At 48.7% G+C, this 22753-nt stretch overlaps 1 protein-coding gene across 1 annotated transcript; it reads right to left on the bottom strand.

Annotated features, from left to right (window-relative positions):
- Positions 1-19552: 19552 nt before the first annotated feature.
- Positions 19553-20698, bottom strand: LOC144170070 (4-hydroxy-2-oxoglutarate aldolase, mitochondrial-like). The gene has a single exon (XM_077699608.1). It carries the CDS (start codon positions 20597-20599, stop codon positions 19604-19606), a length of 996 nt encoding a protein of 331 aa, XP_077555734.1. The 5' UTR covers positions 20600-20698; the 3' UTR covers positions 19553-19603.
- Positions 20699-22753: the final 2055 nt, after the last annotated feature.

Here is a 22753-nt window from a genome sequence, read left to right as displayed (position 1 = left end):
CTCGTCTAAATTTCAAAACAGTTTTAATTGAGTTGTCGTTATCGCGTTTAATCCACGTCCTCCGGGCTTAGTGGGTAAGAAGCGAGTTGTTCTCGAAATTTTCTGCAAATAACCATCTAGTTCGGCGCAGCCGACAAGGGTCGAGAATTCCTTTTGCAATCCCCATACAGTACGGTGAAATTTCGAGAGGCCAGCCAATAGCCGACGTTAGATTTTAAAGACGGTAGTCTTTCTTGGGCTGCTATAGACCCAGAAATTTCGGTCTGCCTGTCTGTCTGTCTGTCTGTCTGTCTGTCTGTGACTCGATTCAGCCACCCGGCCAAAGTGAAACAAAATCTGCGCAATAGTCTTATATACTCACAGCTAAATCTAAACGTCTACGTCCGGTGTCAATGTTCATACTTGTCAACATTGTTGAACAAGAACAAGACATTACTCTAGTATAAAGTAGAAAATCAATACATGAGTAATATTTGCAGTGTTCCTTTATTAAAAATTCACGGATGCTTGGTTTTTGCGACAGCAAATGAAATAATACATCAACTGCAGAAAACCACCGTCTCCTGTTTCCCGCGCTACCTGGTGGCATTTAAAAAATCACACGGCAACAGCAGGGAAAGGTTCCACTAGATATGTTCCACGTTCTGCTTGGAACGCACGTGGAGTAGGGCAACGTGGTTCTATAAACGTTTAATTAGGACGCCTCGATTCATGCGCGTCACCGCCGTACTGCAGCGCTGGCATCGAGGAACCCAGCCTGTAGCAGTAGAACGCGGTAATTTAAATAGCCTTGCGCAAACCTTTAGTGTGTTTACCTTGGGAGGAGCGCGACGGAAGGAGAACAGCGTGAGAGGTGAGAGGGAAAGCGAAGGGGGGGGGGGGCATTTACTTGGCAAATATCCACAAAGACTATCGTATTTTGTCGACCTTTGCAACGAAAGGAGCAGATACGCGGATATTTTTTTTTCTGCCTGATTGCAAGTGTCTGAAATGCTTGCAACACCGTCCGCAACTATTGCACGAAACTGACAGCTGCAGGATGTGGCTGCAGGCGGGTTGAATGCCCCCACGCGCCGCGAGACGGGCTGATAGAGCCCCGGTTCCTTTACAAGAAAGGACGAATAAAAGAGAAGAGGCCTATCTCGATAGCAATCTCTCGTGCGAACAAGCAAAAAGGCAGGCCCGGCAAAGGAATACAACTTTGAGCGTATGCTTTTGCAATATTAGGGTCAAGCCTACTAATTGCTGACCTACACTTAAAAATTAATTCGCAGTGTCCGGAGTGACGTCTCGAGAAAGGAACGTTTGCCTTTTCGATATAGAGGTTCCACCTCAGCTCCGTGCTCCTAAGGGCCGTCATTCGGGTCCTGGGCTTACTGCAGTTTTTTTTACAGCTCAAGCTTCAATTAAAAATTTGATGGCCTGGTTAGTTTTCTGTGTTTTAAATGATTGCTCCCTGCACGTTAAGTTAGGTCAAATAAGGTAGGGTTCCATTAGGTTACGTTTTACAGGGAAACGCTGGCTGACATCACTTTAGTGATGTGCTTATAGTACCATCGGGTGGCCCTCTAGACATAGTAACATTAATTCTGCCACACATTAAGAACACTCTTGGACTTTAAGTTTCTGGGAAAAAAATTGTGGAAGCAAAATTAAATCACGGTTGCATAATATCAAAGAGATTATTAAATTGTTTTGCTTTTACTTTGCCTGTAAGGCACAAAAACAAACTTTTTTTTTCACGTACTGTTGTTTGGTAAAGTCGCAAACTTTTGCCCTTCTCGTAACCAGCTTTCCCTGCAAGGAGAAGCTCTCAGTGACGCCCTGAGTTAGAATAATAATAATGATAATAATAATAATAATAATAATAATAATAATAATAATAATAATAATAATAATAATAATAATAATAATAATAATAATAATTTCAGGCACCCATTGTGCCTTTGCTATTTCGTTACTTATCGCAGGGGTTCAGTACCCACCATAAAGAGAATCAGTGCCCAAACCAAACCAGCCCGTGTAAAGGGCTCAGAAGGATCGCGAAAAATGATCGTATGCGGGATACAACTGTTGATGCCTTCAAAAATTGTCGCGTTCGTCAACATAGCGTGCATAAATAAGCTAAAATACCCGTCCAAAGAAATGTACCAAATAATACACAAAAATCATACTTTGTTTATCTCAATGGCTCCTCATGCCTGTAACATATTCGATTGCGCCACATGCTATATAGGCCTGATTAAAGCAAACATGTCATAGAGTGGTTCACCAGTACACCCGAACGATAATATTCGATGGAGGGTGACAGCATATATTACCATAATTTCTCAGTGCTCGTTGCAAAATACCCCAGAAGACGGAGTCCCCCTCGCACAACCGGAAAAAAGGAGTTATCTCACCGGGGTTGGCTCACTACGCGAAGCGAACACCAAATAAACCGCGGGAAACCCAGGTATACAGCCTGCATTCTGACACACGAACGGTGCAACACCTGTGAGGCATAAAGAAGACGGGTTACGAGAAATGTGTTGCCCACGCGTAAACGAAAAAAGATTAACAGCTGCCGCTCAAACCAATCAATCGCTTGGAGCTGTACCTTCACAGCTTGCGCCGGCCAGTGCGAATCGGTATTACAAAGCTGCTGGAGGGGGACGCATAAGTACCGCGGAGCACTACTCCGTTTGGTTCCTGCGAAATAATTGAGTGCCGTACCCTAGTAGTCAAACAGAAAACCACAGCTCTTATGGAAATTCACGCAGCACCTAAAACCTCATAAAATTCTCGTGTAATAGAAAGTACAGTCTCCACGCTTGCCTTGTCGGTGCAAAAGAAAGCTACGGTCATCGGCATGTATACGTCATCGGCTCAAGGTACAAGAAAAACAAAACAGATGTCAAAATACATCCTTGAAGAATCGATGAAATAAGATGCACTAATTAGATTTAGCATATCATTCTGACGAAACCATAGGCATAACAGGTGCGAATACCAAGCCATGATATTGTCACGGGCTCTTGCACATTGGCAATCCAGGTGTTGAGTTATGGCCAACCTCTCCTCCAGGGATATGCGCCACTGCCAAGCTGGTACACAGCCTTGAGGGAGAGACGACGACGACGCTGAGTATGGCGGACGTGCGCGCTGTACCTGGAACACTGTTGCTGCTTTAGCTACCAGCTCGTATTTGCCTGTCAACACATTTTATTACGAGCAGTCGTCTTGGTGCAAAAGAAAGATGGTTCGTGGCGCTTCTGCGTTGATTACCGGCATTTGAATAGAATCACTAAGAAGGACGTTTACCCGCCCCCTCGTATAGATGATGCCCTCGATTGCCTGCACGGTGCGTCATATTTCTCGTCTATCGACCTACGATCTGGGTATTGGCAGATTGCTGTTGACGCCATGGACCGCGAGAAGACCGCTTTCGTGACGCCGGACGGCTTGTACCAATTTAAGGTCATGCCGTTCGGTCTTTGTAATGCGCCTGCGACGTTCGAAAGGATGATCGACTCGCTGTTGCGTGGTTTCAAATGGTCGACGTGCATCTGCTACCTGGACGTCATCGTGTTTGCCCCAACATTCGAGACACACCTCCAACGTCTTTCGGACATCCTTGCGGTCTTCCGCCGAGCCGGCCTCCAGCTCAACGCGTCCAAATGCCATTTCGGCGGCCAAATTTAGATGCTGATGGTGTGCGACCTGACCCTGACAAGGTGCGCGCCGTCAAAGAGTTTCCTGTCCCTCGATCTGCGAAGGACGTTCGCAGCTTTGTTGGCCTATGTTCTTACTTCCGCCGCTTCATCGAGAACTTCGCTGACATAGCCCGCCCGCTCACGGATCTTCTAAAGACCGATACTTCGTTCTCGTGGGGCTCCGCGCAAGCCACGGCTTTTTCCACTCTCATTGACTGTCTGACCCGTTGTCCGATTTTGGCCCATTTCGATGCTACGGCTCCGACAGAAGTTCGTACTGATGCGAGTGGGCATGGCATAGTAGCTGTATTGGTCCAGCAGCAGGCCGGTCGCACCAGAGTGATAGCGTATGCCAGTCGCCTTTTGAGCCCGGCCGAACGCAACTATTCTATCACTGAGCGTGAATGCCTCGCACTTGTATGGGCTGTAAGCAAGTTCCGCCCGTACTTGTACGGTAAATCATTCGCCGTAGTTACGGATCACCATGCGTTATGCTGGCTTTCCACTCTAAAGGACCCCACCGGACGACTTGGTCGTTGGGCATTACGGCTACAGGAATACGACTACTCGGTCGTCTACAAGTCTGGTCGCATGCACAGGGACGCGGACTGCTTGTCTCGTCACCCTGTTGACCCCCCTGACCCTCGAGACAATGCCGACGACCCTGGCGTATTCGCTCTGTCGGACTTGCTTAACATTGCTAACCATCAGCGCCGTGATCCGACTCTTAGCAAGATCATCGAACGTCTCAGCTCCGAGCCGGCCGACCCTTCTACGCGTGCATTTAGGCTTCGTGATGGCGTCTTGTTCCGCCGAAACTTTCGCGTGGACGGGCCTGACGAGCTACTTGCTCTGCCTCAGCATCTCCGCTCTGACGTCCTCCGCGAGCTTCACGACGCGCCTACAGCTGGTCACCTTGGCGTGGCTCGGACTTACGACCGCGTGCGTCGGCGCTTCTACTGGCCGGGCCTTTACCGGTCCGTGAGGCGATACGTTACGGCTTGTGACCTCTGCCAACGCCGAAAAACGCCTCGTTTGCTTCCAGCGGGCACCCTTCAACCAATCGCTGTCCCCGCAGAACCATTCTTTCGTGTAGGATTGGACCTGCTTGGCCCTTTCCCCTTGTCCCGGTCGGGAAACAAGTGGATTGCTGTCGCCACCGATTATGCAACGCGTTACGCTATCACACGTGCCCTCCCCACCAGCTGTGCCACAGACGTAGCCGACTTCCTCCTGCATGATGTAATCTTGCACCACGGCGCTCCTCGTCAACTGCTTACGGACCGTGGGCGCTACTTCTTGTCTCAAGTTATTGATGACCTCCTTCGTTCCTGCCGTACCAAGTACAACCTTACCACCGCCTATCACCCCAGACAAACGGACTTACTGAACGCTTCAACAAGACGCTCACGGATATGCTGGCCATGTACGTGTCCGCCGACCACCGTGACTGGGACGTACCACTACCCTACGTTACTTTTGCTTACAATTCTTCTCGCCTCGACACTGCAGGCTACTCTCCCTTCTTTCTTCTTTTTGGGCGCGACCCTGCCTTGCCATTGGACACCGTATTGCCTAACTCGGGGACGATGAGAAGCGAATATGCACGAGACGCGATAGCGCACGCTGACTTGGCCCGACAGGTTGCCCGCGCCAGGATATCGACAGCACAAGCAGCCCAGAAAGGGCGCTATGACCAGCACCATCGTGATGTGTACTTCGCCCCTGGCACTTTAGTCCTCCTGTGGACCCCATCGCGCCACGTCGGCCTCTCTGAAAAACTGCTCTGTTGTTTCACGGGCCCTTACCGCATCCTACGTATGGTAACTCCCGTGACCTACGAAATTGGACCCATCACGCCTTCGTCGTCATCCCATGCAACGTCGCAACTTGTGCACGTCTCTCGTCTGAAGCTGTACCATTCCCGCGATCCAACCTGCCTCTAACCTTGTTCCGTCGTTTGCACCGGGTCGGTGCTCTCGCCGCCGGGGGTTATGTCACGGGCTCTTGCACATTGGCAATCCAGGTGTTGAGTTATGGCCAACCTCTCCTCCAGGGATATGCGCCACTGCCAAGCTGGTACACAGCCTTGAGGGAGAGACGACGACGACGCTGAGTCTGGCGGACGTGCGCGCTGTACCTGGAACACTGTTGCTGCTTTAGCTACCAGCTCGTATTTGCCTGTCAACACATTTTATTACGAGCAGTGCCTTCATTGCCACGTCACAATATAACGCTCGTGCGCTGTAGAGCACGAAACAGGAATTGAGGGCTCACACGATCAAAAGTCAACTGTAGTTTTACTAAGGCCAATTAGACTGAAGTTCCCGTAACACAGTCAAGTATAGACCTTGCAACATTATCAACACTTTTAAGCGCTAAAAATGTCAGACGTAGGACGTAAATGACAATTCGACTAGCGCTATCACCTGCCCTTGTTATCGAACCCACAGGTTGTAATATGAATTCAGATTTGAATGTATCGTCCGCGAATGCGAAATATGTCGACGACTCTTGGAGCTCAATTACCGCCTCAAGACGGTTGGGCAAAATCGTAGCAAATAGTTTGTAATCCACATTATTGTTTATTAAAGACATTGGAATATATCCTTTTGACTATAGTTTGTCAGGATCGCTACTGTTCGCGACTAGAGCCGTGCGACCTTCAAAAGCGTAGGTAGAAGATATCCGAGTCTGTAAACCTCACGATAAGCTTAAAGTAAAAACGGAGACCACAAAGAACAGAATGCGTGATAAAACTGGGCAGCCACGGACGATCCTTAGCCCTAACTAAATAAATGTGGTCCAAGTGAATGCGTTGGTATGTTCCACTTACAAACTTCTGTCACAGGCATGTATCGAGGCCTACAGGAGTAATTATGCCAAGCACGTTTACGTACTTAATAGCGTATATGTAGGGCTAACTAGGGCGATTGGTTAAGCCTCACAGTTATACTATATAGAGACGAAAACGACGCAGTCAGAAAATGATCATGACTACTGGCTAATACCCCTTTTAGGTACATGCGAAATACATAGTAAACATTTATTGACGCAAATTTGGGGGTCGGTACCGAATACACCCAAAAGAAATTAAATTCTCGGTTTTTACGCGCCCGAGCTACCACGGAACTGATGCGCGCCGTAGTAGAGGGTTGTTCCGGAATAATTTAGACCACCTGAGGACCTTTACCGTGCGCCGGAATATGGACAGACGGGCGTTTCCATTTCTCGCCCCCATCAGAAAAACGGCCACCGCGGCCGGGATCGAACCCGCGTTTTGGGGCTCTGCGGCCTCTGAGTCAGCGCGCGCGGGTCTAAAAATGCATCGAAGGCATTACTATGATAATGACGACAGTAATGGGAGGACGCAATCGCAGCTTTGGACACATTTCAGCATGTCTGCGCTGTCAGTTCTGCCATGGACTCCGAACCGTTTAACTCACATATGCGGAGAGTTTTCATTTTCCCAGGGGGGGCTCTGCCCCCCCTAATGATGATTATAAAATGTACCCATCATTATGCACACACACACACACACACACACACACACATATATATATATATATATATATATATATATATATATATATATATATATATATATATATATATATATATATATATATATATATATATATATATATATATACAACTATATGATGCATATATGATGATACAATGATGAGGATACATACATACATACATACATACATACATACATACATACATACATACATACATGCTTCTAGTGCGCTTCTAGTGCACTCGTCCTCATATATGGTACAACTTCGAAGGAATAAAAGGAAAGTATGAAAGTAAGCCGTCTACGTCTCCGGCAATTCAATGAGGCAGTAAGCTTTGAGCCCCAATAAAAAAATGAAAACTGATAATGGCATTTGTAATGGCACTGGTAATGACACTTGGGGTAGAGGGGGGGGGCAGGGATCAGCATCGCTGGTGGTGGGGGGTGGGGCGGGGGGTGCAGAGCCTCCTCCGGGAAACACCGGAGATAGATTTTTGAACATTTGAACTGAACATTTTGAACATTTAAACTGAACATTGAACAGAACATTTTCTACAAGCGGGGGGTGTTTGGTACCTCCCTGGTAATAAATTAGCATAATTTATTACTGTAATAGCCTATGTAATAGCCTTTCCTACACGGTAACAGCAGCGTCACTCGTCCATATGGATTGTGATCCAAAAGAAGTAATACAACGGATCATTTGGGGATCATTTGCAATCTATTGTAATCCAAAATAAGCTCTAGGATGGACCATTGAGGGATTATTTACAATATCTAATCCTGCGGATGTCCCCCGGAAGCCCAGAATAGGATCCATGACGTTTGGACCATTTGAGGACGTCCTCAGGACGTTTTGCGTTATCTGGGAGAAGGGAGAAGTGGGCAGTGGCGCACTGCGCCATGCTGACCGGACTCCGAGAAAGACGACAAACCGAAAGCATCATACCCTTATAGTGTGCGTGTAGTCATGGCCGACCAATCAATCATCACTTCAACCATTAAGGTTCGTGTCTTCCGTGTTGCCGCCACCTAAATAATGAGTGTGACGTACATACGGTCAGATGAGACAGCAATGTGGTCATGCTCGCCATTACAAAGTGGAACTAGCTATTCTGTTCCTCCGCCTAATCAAGTCATTTCTATTTGCTGAAAAAAATAAAAAAATAAAAAACTCACACGACCGTGCCACAAGTAAAGGTAGCATGAAAGAAGTCCCACAAGCGGATATAAATAAGTGCATCGCATAGGCGTCAACTACGTGGGGGCAACGGGGCGCGTGCCCCCACCGAGCTTCCCCGGTGGGGGCGTCGCCCCCACCAGGGAAGTTTGCGTGGAAGTCTCACCGTCCGTCCGGCCGGGGCCATTCTATTGATAGTTGGTGAAACCTGTAATGACCTCGCAGCTAGTGTAACTATACCGACCAGTACGCACCCGCTCTTTGCACGCTCTAAAGCGGCAACTACCCCTGACAACTGACATTTCGCCGGCGTTACAAGAGAAACATCGACGTCTCTCAGGTCCCTTCGACGCAGTCGCACAGGAAAACGCGTCTTTCAATACTCCCATACAAATTATCGGCCTTTCTGCTGGCAAGACCGCAAAGGTGCGGCTCTCCGCCCGTTGTGCGCTTAATTAAATTCGCGACATCTTGGTTTTCCCAGAAAAACAATGAAAGCGTGAACGTCTTCCACACAACCCTGGCTGGGTGCATAAGCGGTCCCAGAGACTGTTTTTTTTTTCTCTCTCGTTTTTTTTTTTTTTTTTTTTTGGGGGGGGGGGGTGCGAATTTCGATACCGAAAAAAACAGTAAAAAAAGACAGTAAAGAAGAAATAAGAGGGCACTCGTCGTTATTATTCGATGCTCCGCAGCATGCAGGTGTAGCGGTCCCCTTTTCCGAAATCAGTTAGGGGCGAAGAGGCTTTATTGCACCGCTGAGGATCTTTGACTTGTTCCCAAGCCTGCGCTCCGCGCATAAACGTGACGTCAAAGGTCGCACCCCCACTACAAATCAGTCGATGGCCTAAAACCATTCGTCGTGACGCACGCGGAACGTGCCGAAATGCCGCATGCTGACAGGACCATCCGATACCCAAACGGCAAACGAACACACACCCGTCATGCCTCGGAAGCTGCCGGTGCACTGTTCTCGGAATGCGTCCTGAGCCGTGCGCGCACGCACACACACGGTTCGTAGAAACGGTGAGGAAGCTAGAAAAAGGAGGCGGCCGGTGGGGAAGCGTGCGGCCTTCAATCCAGTGGGACACAGGGAAGCCGCAGTAACCCAACGCTCCAGCCTCCACGCAGTGTAGGCATCGCAAAGGCGGAAAATGGGGCCGGCCGGCTGTTCTGCGGACGCCCCAGCCGTCGGCAACTAGTAAAGGAAGCGACTTCTTCGAAACAAGTGCACGTGGTTCGGCGGTCACGGCTGCAGCCGTGGCCGCTTCTGCGGAGGAGGCGATAACCATGCCGGCGTGTGCGCGTATGCGGTGTAACCTTACGCGAGAGCCGCTAACCTCGCAACTACGAGGTTAGCGGCCCTCGTCTTAGAACTAAATTCATTTGAATTGAACAATGAGTACTTTCGGCAAGTTAGTGGAACCGCCATTGGAAACAAGATGGCACCAAGCTACGCCAACCTGCAGGAAGTTAGAGGCCACATTCCTGTCTGAACCCACTTAAAACCCATCCTGTACAAAAGGTACATTGACGATATCTTTTTTACTTGGACCTACAACGAGGATGAGCTCCTCCACTTCATCGACTGTTACAATTCTGCACACCTGAACATCAATTTTACTCACACCTACTCTCAAGAGAGCACAAACTTCCTGGATGTGACCGTGAAAATTGAAGACGGTGAACTCACGACAAAGCTGTATCGGAAGCCAACGGATCGCCAGCAATATCTGCATTACCAAAGCGACCACCCACGTCACTGTAAAAATAGCATTCCTTATAGCCAGGCCCAACGTTTCAAACGAATCTGCTCAAAATCGGAAGATTTCACTACCAACGCCAAAAATTTAAAAACCATGCTGGAGGGGCAGGCGTGTAACTGATGACGCCATAAAAAAGGCCGAAGCGCGCGTGGACCTATAATTGCGAACCGTCCCCCACAACGCGACTTACAACGAACAGACCTATGCTTAACGTACTGCACCAACTTCCCTAACGTAAAAAAAAAACATCTTGAAGCGGCACTACAACATTCTCGAACAAAGTGAACGCCTCAAACGGGCGTTTCCGTCCGTTCCAGGCGTCGTCTACCGACGATCCCGGAACCTCAAAGACACACTCGTGAACGCAAGGACAAATTCATTGTCCGCGCATAATGAATGCCGGCCATGCCTGAAACCGCGGTGCCTTGTCTGCAAGACAATGCAACAGACAAGCACTGCTCAAAGCTCCAACTCAGAGTACTCTTTAAAAATTCGCGGGAACATGACGTGTGACACTTCCAATGTGATTTATTTGATTGAATGCAATGTGTGTCGAATGCAATATATAGGGCAAACAGGGACCTCTTTCAGGTTCCGGTTCAATAATCACAAAGCGCACGCCAAAACGCGCCCGACCCTGCCCCTCTCCAGACACCTCAGCCTTCCAGATCATTCTTTCGATAAACTAAGCGTCACGCTCTTAGAGACGGGGTTCAGGTCAAACCGGGAACGAAAACAACGTGAATCATACCTCATATACCGATTCAATACAATCAAAAAAGGTATAAATGAGGACCCAGGCACTCTAGCTTGCAGCGATTAAAACATTGTCATCTACCTAACCGTATCAGTGGCGCTGTGTATGTAGCCGGAACCGGATTCTCGAAATCACATGCACGTGAGCGTTTGTTCAGTGGATTTTTCCCACATTGCTGATGTCTTTCCGTTTTTGTTTTCATTTTTCTTCCTTCTCTCCTTTTCCGCTCTTCGTGTTCACTCCTATCCTGTTCTCGTTTTTTTTAATTATCTCTTTTATAATATTGTGTTATAACTTTGGAAACCTTTTCTAAATCTCCATCACAATCTTACAATTAAGTAATGTTGCTTAGTGCCGGTGCTGTTTCAGCAATAACTTCTGTTTACCTTCTCCCCAAAACACGTGTTCAAAAATTGGTTGGGAGATTTGAACGTTCAATTGGATATGGCGCATAACACAGAAAATAAGCAATACAATTCTCCCGAGCGCACATATCTTTGCCGCTGTTATCACTATTCGCCCCCGCGGACTGGTTACATTTTTGACGGCTTGCAAATCTATTTTTTCCTCCCTTGCACCTACAGTCGTCTTCTAAGCCGGGCTACCGAACCACGGCAGCTGGATGAGTGCGCCTTTCATCCAGCGGCCGTGACCGAACCATCGGGGTTTATTTTCTCCGTTTTCCCCTCCATCCCGTTGAGCAGCTTGCATTCTGGTTTGGCTGTTCCCCCCCCCCCCCCCGCATCCCCCACTCAGCGGAGGGGAGACACCGACGACGCACGGGTTGTCGCTGAGCTGCAAAGTGGCAGCTCTTAACAAAGACCTGAAAACTCGGCCTAGCGCCCCGTTCTCGGAAGGCATCCGTCCGGCGAGGGAACGGTGGAATGGTGGCAGACCGTTTCCTTCTGCACGACCACAAAACGTCCTTTCATTGTCTCAGCTCCGGGAAAGGGCCCATAAACGGGCTGTAAAATGCCTTGTTCGCACTTTCCGAACATATGGCGGGACACTCGCTTTCAATCAACGGAAACGCGATCCCTCCGAGCGTCTGGGCGTTTGCATGGTGACGGCTAGCGGCGGAAAATATATTGCCTTCTCTCCTTTGTTCTACAACCCCACTTTCGGGCGCTGTTGATCTTTTCGCGTTTCCGCCACCACTCGAATTCCTGTTCAGTGCTCTTTCGTCTCCCTTCCTTCCTTTTTTTTTTTCAACTATCTTGGCGTCTCTCTCTTCATTGTTTATTTTTTGTTCATTTTTTGTTCATTCTTATAATAAGGAAGATTCCCGCTTCGTGTTTGTGTTATTCACGTATGTTTGTGTGTGGTATCGTTTTCCATTCGTAAACCCGCTTTCCACTCTCGACATATATGCTATCTTCCGAAGCGACCAAAGCCATCATTCCCGTAGAAGACTTGTCTCGAAGTCGAAACGTCGAAATAAACCCTCCGCTGTTGCTGCTACCGAGGTTTCTTTGTGTTCACCACGCCTTCGGCCCCATCGCCAGCATGCCAGTTATTTATATATATATATATATATATATATATATATATATATATATATATATATATATATATATATATATATAACACAGAAATAAGGGTTGGCAGTCGAGAAAACCTCGGAAAGCAAAGGGGAGGATGTGGTAGATCATTGAAACAGATTAAGAATTTGGAAAGAAAGAAAGAAAGTGAAGAAAAAATGCCCGCCAGGTGGGATCCGAACCCACGACCTCCAGAATACCGGTCTGGTGCGATAACCACTACGCTACCGGCGGGGCGATTTTCCCATTCACTTTCTGGGGTATTTATGTTAGGTATGTTTGTTTCCTGTGCTTGGGGTGGTAGCCAGCGCCATTCGGACTAATCGGGGTGAAGGGGACCTTCTTTTTAACCCCCGGGTCGTGACTCGAGTGTCTACGACATGTCCAGAGTGGTCGACGAGCTTTGAACCCTCTTAAGCTCCCTTTGGCAACAAGACTGCCAGAACAGAGGCCCTCGCTATGCATGTAGCGAATCAGAATAGGAAATGAGGGGCTCGTTGAAAATAACACAGAAATAAGGGTTGGCAGTCGAGAAAACCTCGGAAAGCAAAGGGGAGGATGTGGTAGATCATTGAAACAGATTAAGAATTTGGAAAGAAAGAAAGAAAGTGAAGAAAAAATGCCCGCCAGGTGGGATCCGAACCCACGACCTCCAGAATACCGGTCTGGTGCGATAACCACTACGCTACCGGCGGGGCGATTTTCCCATTCACTTTCTGGGGTATTTATGTTAGGTATGTTTGTTTCCTGTGCTTGGGGTGGTAGCCAGCGCCATTTGGACTAATCGGGGTGAAGGGGACCTTCTTTTTAACCCCCGGGTCGTGACTCGAGTGTCTACGACATGTCCAGAGTGGTCGACCAGCTTTGAACCCTCTTAAGCTCCCTTTGGCAACAAGACTGCCAGAACAGAGGCCCTCGCTATGCATGTAGCGAATCAGAATAGGAAATGAGGGGCTCGTTGAAAATAACACAGAAATAAGGGTTGGCAGTCGAGAAAACCTCGGAAAGCAAAGGGGAGGATGTGGTGGATCATTGAAACAGATTAAGAATTTGGAAAGAAAGAAAGAAAGTGAAGAAAAAATGCCCGCCAGGTGGGATCCGAACCCACGACCTCCAGAATACCGGTCTGGTGCGATAACCACTACGCTACCGGCGGGGCGATTTTCCCATTCACTTTCTGGGGTATTTATGTTAGGTATGTTTGTTTCCTGTGCTTGGGGTGGTAGCCAGCGCCATTCGGACTAATCGGGGTGAAGGGGACCTTCTTTTTAACCCCCGGGTCGTGACTCGAGTGTCTACGACATGTCCAGAGTGGTCGACCAGCTTTGAACCCTCTTAAGCTCCCTTTGGCAACAAGACTGCCAGAACAGAGGCCCTCGCTATGCATGTAGCCTTTCAGAATAGGAAATGAGGGGCTCGTTGAAAATAACACAGAAATAAGGGTTGGCAGTCGAGAAAACCTCGGAAAGCAAAGGGGAGGATGTGGTAGATCATTGAAACAGATTAAGAATTTGGAAAGAAAGAAAGAAAGTGAAGAAAAAATGCCCGCCAGGTGGGATCCGAACCCACGACCTCCAGAATACCGGTCTGGTGCGATAACCACTACGCTACCGGCGGGGCGATTTTCCCATTCACTTTCTGGGGTATTTAGTCACGACCCGGGGGTTAAAAAGAAGGTCCCCTTCACCCCGATTAGTCCGAATGGCGCTGGCTACCACCCCAAGCACAGGAAACAAACATACCTAACATAAATACCCCAGAAAGTGAATGGGAAAATCGCCCCGCCGGTAGCGTAGTGGTTATCGCACCAGACCGGTATTCTGGAGGTCGTGGGTTCGGATCCCACCTGGCGGGCATTTTTTCTTCACTTTCTTTCTTTCTTTCCAAATTCTTAATCTGTTTCAATGATCTACCACATCCTCCCCTTTGCTTTCCGAGGTTTTCTCGACTGCCAACCCTTATTTCTGTGTTATTTTCAACGAGCCCCTCATTTCCTATTCTGATTCGCTACATGCATAGCGAGGGCCTCTGTTCTGGCAGTCTTGTTGCCAAAGGGAGCTTAAGAGGGTTCAAAGCTGGTCGACCACTCTGGACATGTCGTAGACACTCGAGTCACGACCCGGGGGTTAAAAAGAAGGTCCCCTTCACCCCGATTAGTCCGAATGGCGCTGGCTACCACCCCAAGCACAGGAAACAAACATACCTAACATAAATACCCCAGAAAGTGAATGGGAAAATCGCCCCGCCGGTAGCGTAGTGGTTATCGCACCAGACCGGTATTCTGGAGGTCGTGGGTTCGGATCCCACCTGGCGGGCATTTTTTCTTCACTTTCTTTCTTTCTTTCCAAATTCTTAATCTGTTTCAATGATCTACCACATCCTCCCCTTTGCTTTCCGAGGTTTTCTCGACTGCCAACCCTTATTTCTGTGTTATTTTCAACGAGCCCCTCATTTCCTATTCTGATTCGCTACATGCATAGCGAGGGCCTCTGTTCTGGCAGTCTTGTTGCCAAAGGGAGCTTAAGAGGGTTCAAAGCTCGTCGACCACTCTGGACATGTCGTAGACACTCCAGTCACGACCCGGGGGTTAAAAAGAAGGTCCCCTTCACCCCGATTAGTCCGAATGGCGCTGGCTACCACCCCAAGCACAGGAAACAAACATACCTAACATAAATACCCCAGAAAGTGAATGGGAAAATCGCCCCGCCGGTAGCGTAGTGGTTATCGCACCAGACCGGTATTCTGGAGGTCGTGGGTTCGGATCCCACCTGGCGGGCATTTTTTCTTCACTTTCTTTCTTTCTTTCCAAATTCTTAATCTGTTTCAATGATCTACCACATCCTCCCCTTTGCTTTCCGAGGTTTTCTCGACTGCCAACCCTTATTTCTGTGTTATTTTCAACGAGCCCCTCATTTCCTATTCTGATTCGCTCTATATATATATATATATATATATATATATATATGTAGCGAATCAGAATAGGAAATGAGGGGCTCGTAGAAATAACACAGAAATAAGGGTTGGCAGTCAAGAAAACCTCGGAAAGCAAAGGGGAGGCTGTGGTTGGTCATTGAAACAGATAAAGAATTTGGAAAGAAAGAAAGAAGGCGAAGAAAAAATGCCCGCCAGGTGGGATCCGAACCCACGACCTCCAGAATACCGGTCTGGTGCGATAGCCACTACGCTACCAGCGGGGCGATTTCCCCCCCCCCCCGCTTTCTGGGGTATTTATGTCAATGTAATTTTGTTCCTGTGCTTGGGGGTAGTAGCCAGCGCCACTCCGACTTCTCGGGGTGAAGGGGACCTTCTTTTTAACCCCCGGGCCGTGACTCGAGTGTCGACGACATGTCGAGAGTGGTCAACCAGCGTTGAACCCTCTTAAGCTCCCTACGGCACCAAGACTGCCAAACAGAGGCCCTCGCTATGCATGTACCGAATCAGAATAGGAAATGAGGGGCTCGTAGAAATAACACAGAAATAAGGGTTGGCAGTCAAGAAAACCTCGGAAAGCAAAGGGGAGGCTGTGGTTGGTCATTGAAACAGATAAAGAATTTGGAAAGAAAGAAAGAAGGCGAAGAAAAAATGCCCGCCAGGTGGGATCCGAACCCACGACCTCCAGAATACCGGTCTGGTGCGATAGCCACTACGCTACCAGCGGGGCGATTTCCCCCCCCGCTTTCTGGGGTATTTATGTCAATGTAATTTTGTTCCTGTGCTTGGGGGTAGTAGCCAGCGCCACTCCGACTTCTCGGGGTGAAGGGGACCTTCTTTTTAACCCCCGGGCCGTGACTCGAGTGTCGACGACATGTCGAGAGTGGTCAACCAGCGTTGAACCCTCTTAAGCTCCCTACGGCACCAAGACTGCCAAACAGAGGCCCTCGCTATGCATGTAGCGAATCAGAATAGGAAATGAGGGGCTCGTAGAAATAACACAGAAATAAGGGTTGGCAGTCAAGAAAACCTCGGAAAGCAAAGGGGAGGCTGTGGTTGGTCATTGAAAGAGATAAAGAATTTGGAAAGAAAGAAAGAAGGCGAAGAAAAAATGCCCGCCATGTGGGATCCGAACCCACGACCTCCAGAATACCGGTCTGGTGCGATAGCCACTACGCTACCAGCGGGGCGATTTTCCCCCCCGCTTTGTGGGGTATTTAGGTCAATGTAATTTTGTTCCTGTGCTTGGGGGTAGTAGCCAGCGCCACTCCGACTTCTCGGGGTGAAGGGGACCTTCTTTTTAACCCCCGGGCCGTGACTCGAGTGTCGACGACATGTCGAGAGTGGTCAACCAGCGTTGAACCCTCTTAAGCTCCCTACGGCACCAAGTCTGCCAAACAGAGGCCCTCGCTATGCATGTAGCGAATCAGAATAGGAAATGAGGGGCTCGTAGAAATAACACAGAAATAAGGGTTGGCAGTCAAGAAAACCTCGGAAAGCAAAGCCGTGGTTCGGTAGCCCGGCTTAGAAGACGACTGTAGGTGCAAGGGAGGGAAAAATAGATTTGGAAAGCATAGCGAGGGCCTCTGTTTGGCAGTCTTGGTGCCGTAGGGAGCTTAAGAGGGTTCAACGCTGGTTGACCACTCTCGACATGTCGTCGACACTCGAGTCACGGCCCGGGGGTTAAAAAGAAGGTCCCCTTCACCCCGAGAAGTCGGAGTGGCGCTGGCTACTACCCCCAATCACAGGAACAAAATTACATTGACATAAATACCCCAGAAAGCGGGGGGAAAAATCGCCCCGCTGGTAGCGTAGTGGCTATCGCACCAGACCGGTATTCTGGAGGTCGTGGGTTCGGATCCCACCTGGCGGGCATTTTTTCTTCGCCTTCTTTCTTTCTTTCCAAATTCTTTACCTGTTTCAATGACCAACCACAGCCTCCCCTTTGCTTTCCGAGGTTTTCTTGACTGCCAACCCTTATTTCTGTGTTATTTCTATGAGCCCCTCATTTCCTATTCTGATTCGCTACATGCATAGCGAGGGCCTCTGTTTGGCAGTCTTGGTGCCGTAGGGAGCTTAAGAGGGTTCAACGCTGGTTGACCACTCTCGACATGTCGTCGACACTCGAGTCACGGCCCGGGGGTTAAAAAGAAGGTCCCCTTCACACCGAGAAGTCGGAGTGGCGCTGGCTACTACCCCCAAGCACAGGAACAAAATTACATTGACCTAAATACCCCAGAAAGCGGGGGGGGGGGGGGGGAAATCGCCCCGCTGGTAGCGTAGTGGCTATCGCACCAGACCGGTATTCTGGAGGTCGTGGGTTCGGATCCCACCTGGCGGACATTTTTTCTTCGCCTTCTTTCTTTCTTTCCAAATTCTTTATCTGTTTCAATGACCAACCACAGCCTCCCCTTTGCTTTCCGAGGTTTTCTTGACTGCCAACCCTTATTTCTGTGTTATTTCTACGAGCCCCTCATTTCCTATTCTGATTCGCTACATGCATAGCGAGGGCCTCTGTTTGGCAGTCTTGGTGCCGTAGGGAGCGAGGGTTCAACGCTGGTTGACCACTCTCGACATGTCGTCGACACTCGAGTCACGGCCCGGGGGTTAAAAAGAAGGTCCCCTTCACACCGAGAAGTCGGAGTGGCGCTGGCTACTACCCCCAAGCACAGGAACAAAATTACATTGACATAAATACCCCAGAAAGCGGGGGGGGGGGGAAATCGCCCCGCTGGTAGCGTAGTGGCTATCGCACCAGACCGGTATTCTGGAGGTCGTGGGTTCGGATCCCACCTGGCGGGCATTTTTTCTTCGCCTTCTTTCTTTCTTTCCAAATTCTTTATCTGTTTCAATGACCAACCACAGCCTCCCCTTTGCTTTCCGAGGTTTTCTTGACTGCCAACCCTTATTTCTGTGTTATTTCTACGAGCCCCTCATTTCCTATTCTGATTCGCTACATGCATAGCGAGGGCCTCTGTTTGGCAGTCTTGGTGCCGTAGGGAGCTTAAGAGGGTTCAACGCTGGTTGACCACTCTCGACATGTCGTCGACACTCGAGTCACGGCCCGGGGGTTAAAAAGAAGGTCCCCTTCACCCCGAGAAGTCGGAGTGGCGCTGGCTACTACCCCCAAGCACAGGAACAAAATTACATTGACATAAATACCCCAGAAAGCGGGGGGGGGGGGGAAATCGCCCCGCTGGTAGCGTAGTGGCTATCGCACCAGACCGGTATTCTGGAGGTCGTGGGTTCGGATCCCACCTGGCGGGCATTTTTTCTTCGCCTTCTTTCTTTCTTTCCAAATTCTTTATCTGTTTCAATGACCAACCACAGCCTCCCCTTTGCTTTCCGAGGTTTTCTTGACTGCCAACCCTTATTTCTGTGTTATTTCTACGAGCCCCTCATTTCCTATTCTGATTCGCTACATGCATAGCGAGGGCCTCTGTTTGGCAGTCTTGGTGCCGTAGGGAGCTTAAGAGGGTTCAACGCTGGTTGACCACTCTCGACATGTCGTCGACACTCGAGTCACGGCCCGGGGGTTAAAAAGAAGGTCCCCTTCACCCCGAGAAGTCGGAGTGGCGCTGGCTACTACCCCCAAGCACAGGAACAAAATTACATTGACATAAATACCCCAGAAAGCGGGGGGGGGGGGAAATCGCCCCGCTGGTAGCGTAGTGGCTATCGCACCAGACCGGTATTCTGGAGGTCGTGGGTTCGGATCCCACCTGGCGGGCATTTTTTCTTCGCCTTCTTTCTTTCTTTCCAAATTCTTTATCTGTTTCAATGACCAACCACAGCCTCCCCTTTGCTTTCCGAGGTTTTCTTGACTGCCAACCCTTATTTCTGTGTTATATATATATATATATATATATATATATATATATATATATATATATATATATATATATATATCTATATATATATATATACATGTGTATTTGCCCCCACCGGGAAATTGAAAACTCTACGCCTATGGTGCATCGCATTTAAAATGAGCTGTGCCACTTCACAGCTGTTCAAAGCAGTGAGCAAATAACCTCTGGGAATAGTTTTTTCAGGAATGATATTTATTTACTGTTTTTTGTTGTTGTAAATTATGGACATTTGCACCAGTTAGCTCGCTTCGACACAGTTGACAGTCGTCGTCCAACGACAGGACCCGTTCTTTTTTTTTTTTTTACTAGTATGTATCGCTGAAGTTACACACTGTCATCTAAGACTTCAGAAACCCTTCTTCCGTAAATATTTTTTTCAGCTCGTCTTGTTCCCTTTCGCTGAGCGGCAGCAGAGGGGACCTCACTGGGCCTCCGTACAGTCCGAACCAGTCCATGGATGCCTTCACACCTGCAATGCCAAACCGCTTCGTCACCCCGGAGTTTGGCGCTATCAGTCGGTGCTGCAAATTGCGGGCATCTTCTACGGCGCCCCTCTGGAAAAGTTCTTGCAAGCGACACACTTCGACGCCCAACGTGTTGGCAAGAGCACAGACGCCGCCGACAGCGCCAACTTGTAGCGACGGGAGAAGGAAACCGGCCGACCCCGCCAACACTTGAAAGCCGCGCTCTCGCGTTTTGTGCACTATGTAGCCAATCTTGGCGATCTCTCCACCGCTGTCCTTCATGCCGATCACGTTCGGGTGAGCCGCGAGACGGATCGCCACGTCGGCCGGCAGGTCCACTCCCGTGTTGCCCGGCACGCTGTACAGAATCACCGGCACCGGGCTCTCGTCGGCCACTCGCGCGAAGTGCCTCTCAAAAGCATCCGCCGTCATGCGGCCCTTGTAGAAACACGGAGTGACCACGAGGACGGCGTTGGCACCGGCCCGCGCCGATTGAACTGCGAATTCGACGGTGGCTCGCGTCGACTCCTGACCGGCGCCCACGATGATCAGCTTGTCCTCGGGTAGCGACGCTTTCACCTTGCGAACAATGTCTAGCCGCTCATCGGTCGACAGCAGCACGCATTCACCCGTGGAGCCGTGGACGACGAGCCCTCGAAACGGCAGGGACGACCAGCGTTGCACGTTTTGCTCAAGCTTGACGTACGACACTTGCCCAGAGTCCGCGTCAAAGGGAGTCGTGATCGGAGGGTAGACGCCGGAGATGTCGAGACATTTGCTCTGCGACACTCGTCGTAGTGAGTTCAGGTTGATAGCCCCCAACTCCCGGAAGCCGTGTGAAAGCAGGGATTTTGACAAGCTGGCGATCATGGCTCCAAGAACTCGCTTGCCGGTGAAGAGCGAGGCGAGGAAGCGTAGTGCAATGTTCGGGAAAGTGCTTACTTCCACATAGCAATGTGGCCTCCGCCCGAGGGCGCTATAATAGGCGTAAGTGATATCTGGAAGTCGTAATCCCTGCAATCTGACACTGCGGCGTTTAGAAACGGAGACAGATAAACAAGTTCACGCCGCCGTCTTCCTTTCTTTTTATCCGTTTAAAACCGTCTTTAATCTTCCCTCTCCAGCACGTGACAGTGTGCAGCCTCAGATTTTTCTACGTAGGCGCTCGTTCTTTGGCTCAACTCGTGCATCGTGCTTCAGCTGGAGTCTCGTAAGCAGGATGCATTATTTTGGAAAATGTCTCGAAGCAGCGCCTGAGTGGGCTTTCATGCATGTGATGCAGAAAGCAGTTGCTTTTTCTCCAGTGCGTCCACAAACACACACACACACGCATATTCCACAAAGTAAAGTAGATTATCATAACACCGCACCACAATTGTCCCATGACACGTGAGTATATATAATTCATAAACTTACATTTACATTAATAAAGCAGCATTGTGCTGTTTAATCCTCCTGTTCTTAGGCAAATGCCGAATTGCAGTTGTGTTCAGACAGTAGATATTGTAATGAACTACATACAGCAATAGCATTGTCAATAAACTATTGGGAATGTCAAGAAGCTTTGATGCTTATAGGTGCAAGATGAACTAAGCGGCTGGCAGTATACATTTTAGCGTGATAACAGCAACAGCACCCTCGCAGCTTACGGAAGGTTTTTAATTTTTTTTCTGCCTAAGCAGTTATAGCCTGTCTTCAAATACGAATTGTTCACAAGTTTTGGATACTAGGTTCAATTCAATTTTTTGCTTCCAATGTCTGTGTATCAAACAACCATTATATTGTGACACATTGACCCTTGACGATATTGCAATCATTTCATTAAATGTATTGTGGCCAAGTGGTAACCAGTCATTAAATGTATTGACATTTTCCCGACATACATGGGTTACAATTAAAATCTGTGCTCTCGAAATAGGTCAGACTGGCCTCGTAAGCTATGTATGCTTGAATCAGACTGGACTTCGCAAAATGAGTGGATATTAAAACAGTGATGCCACGTCACAAATGTTAAACACAGGAAACTGCACGATGGGCATTGTGTTCCTAAATACCCGTTTCTCCTCGCAAGGTCTGAGGGGGTGATACACAGATTGGCTGCCAGCATGTGTAAACACAAGTTTGCTGTCCAGCCAGCTTTTAATGTTCGTACATCTACGATTTCCATTGATGACCTTAAATCGGCTAGAAAGAGCAAGAAAAGTGGCAGCAAAATAAACAATTTCATACATGCTAGTTGCTTAAAAAAACAGGTGCTTCAACTGTAGGAGCCATAGAAAATAGCCATGTGGTGTGTAGCATGGCTGAAATTTCATCAACCTGCAACCAAGATTGTAGTTTAGGTACCGACATGCACATACTGCCAGCTGGAAATTAAAGGGCCCATGAAGACAACATACAAGTTTGGTGCAGTAAAAAGAATGCTTTGTCCTGATAACAAGATACCAGTTCTACCGCAAAGTTCAAACTAATAATAGCGATAATTACAGAAAACAACAGATGAAGCAGTGGAGACTCCCCATCCCTTTCTGGCTAAGTCTCTCTTTTTTTAGTTTTTGGGGTGTTTTACTCCTGGCCGGTCATTTACACGTGGCCGGATTAATGTTTACCGCCTGGTGATCTTCGACGTGCACCGAAATCTCAAAAAAGGCATTTCTGCTTTTCACCTCTATCTGAAAAGCGGCTGCTGCGGCTGGGAATTGAACCCGCATCCTTGGGATAGGCAGCACAATGGCTTGGCCACTGAGCCACTGCAGGGAAGTCTCGATGACGTCACAAAATCTTGTCTGTGCGGTTGGCGACGACTGACCAAAGCCACCACCAAGAAACACGAGTGGGTAATTGCAGTGGGACCTCTAGTTCCGTTTGATCGTACCACTTCAGTGCTGATGTGCAGTTAACACACCGGTAAGCTTTTAGTTTCGGGCGCGTCACTGAAAAGTTTAGCTGTCAATTTCTTTGCTTGGCAACACTGGAAACGACCATAAACATGGCCCAAGCGCCATGGACATGGCGCGGCTTGTG

The sequence above is a fragment of the Haemaphysalis longicornis genome, unplaced genomic scaffold (genome assembly GCF_048455015.1).
Source record: "Haemaphysalis longicornis isolate Haplotype H1 unplaced genomic scaffold, Haemaphysalis longicornis Haplotype H1 scaffold_2, whole genome shotgun sequence".
In the NCBI taxonomy this organism is placed as follows: Eukaryota; Metazoa; Arthropoda; class Arachnida; order Ixodida; family Ixodidae; genus Haemaphysalis; species Haemaphysalis longicornis.
Note: the sequence above shows the minus strand (reverse complement) of the source record. Positions and strands in the feature narration are given on the sequence as shown.

What these genes read in the sequence shown, in the direction of transcription:
- LOC144170070 (XM_077699608.1), bottom strand. Translation starts at nt 20,599, where the DNA reads ATGATCGCCAGCTTGTCAAAATCCCTGCTTTCACACGGCTTCCGGGAG.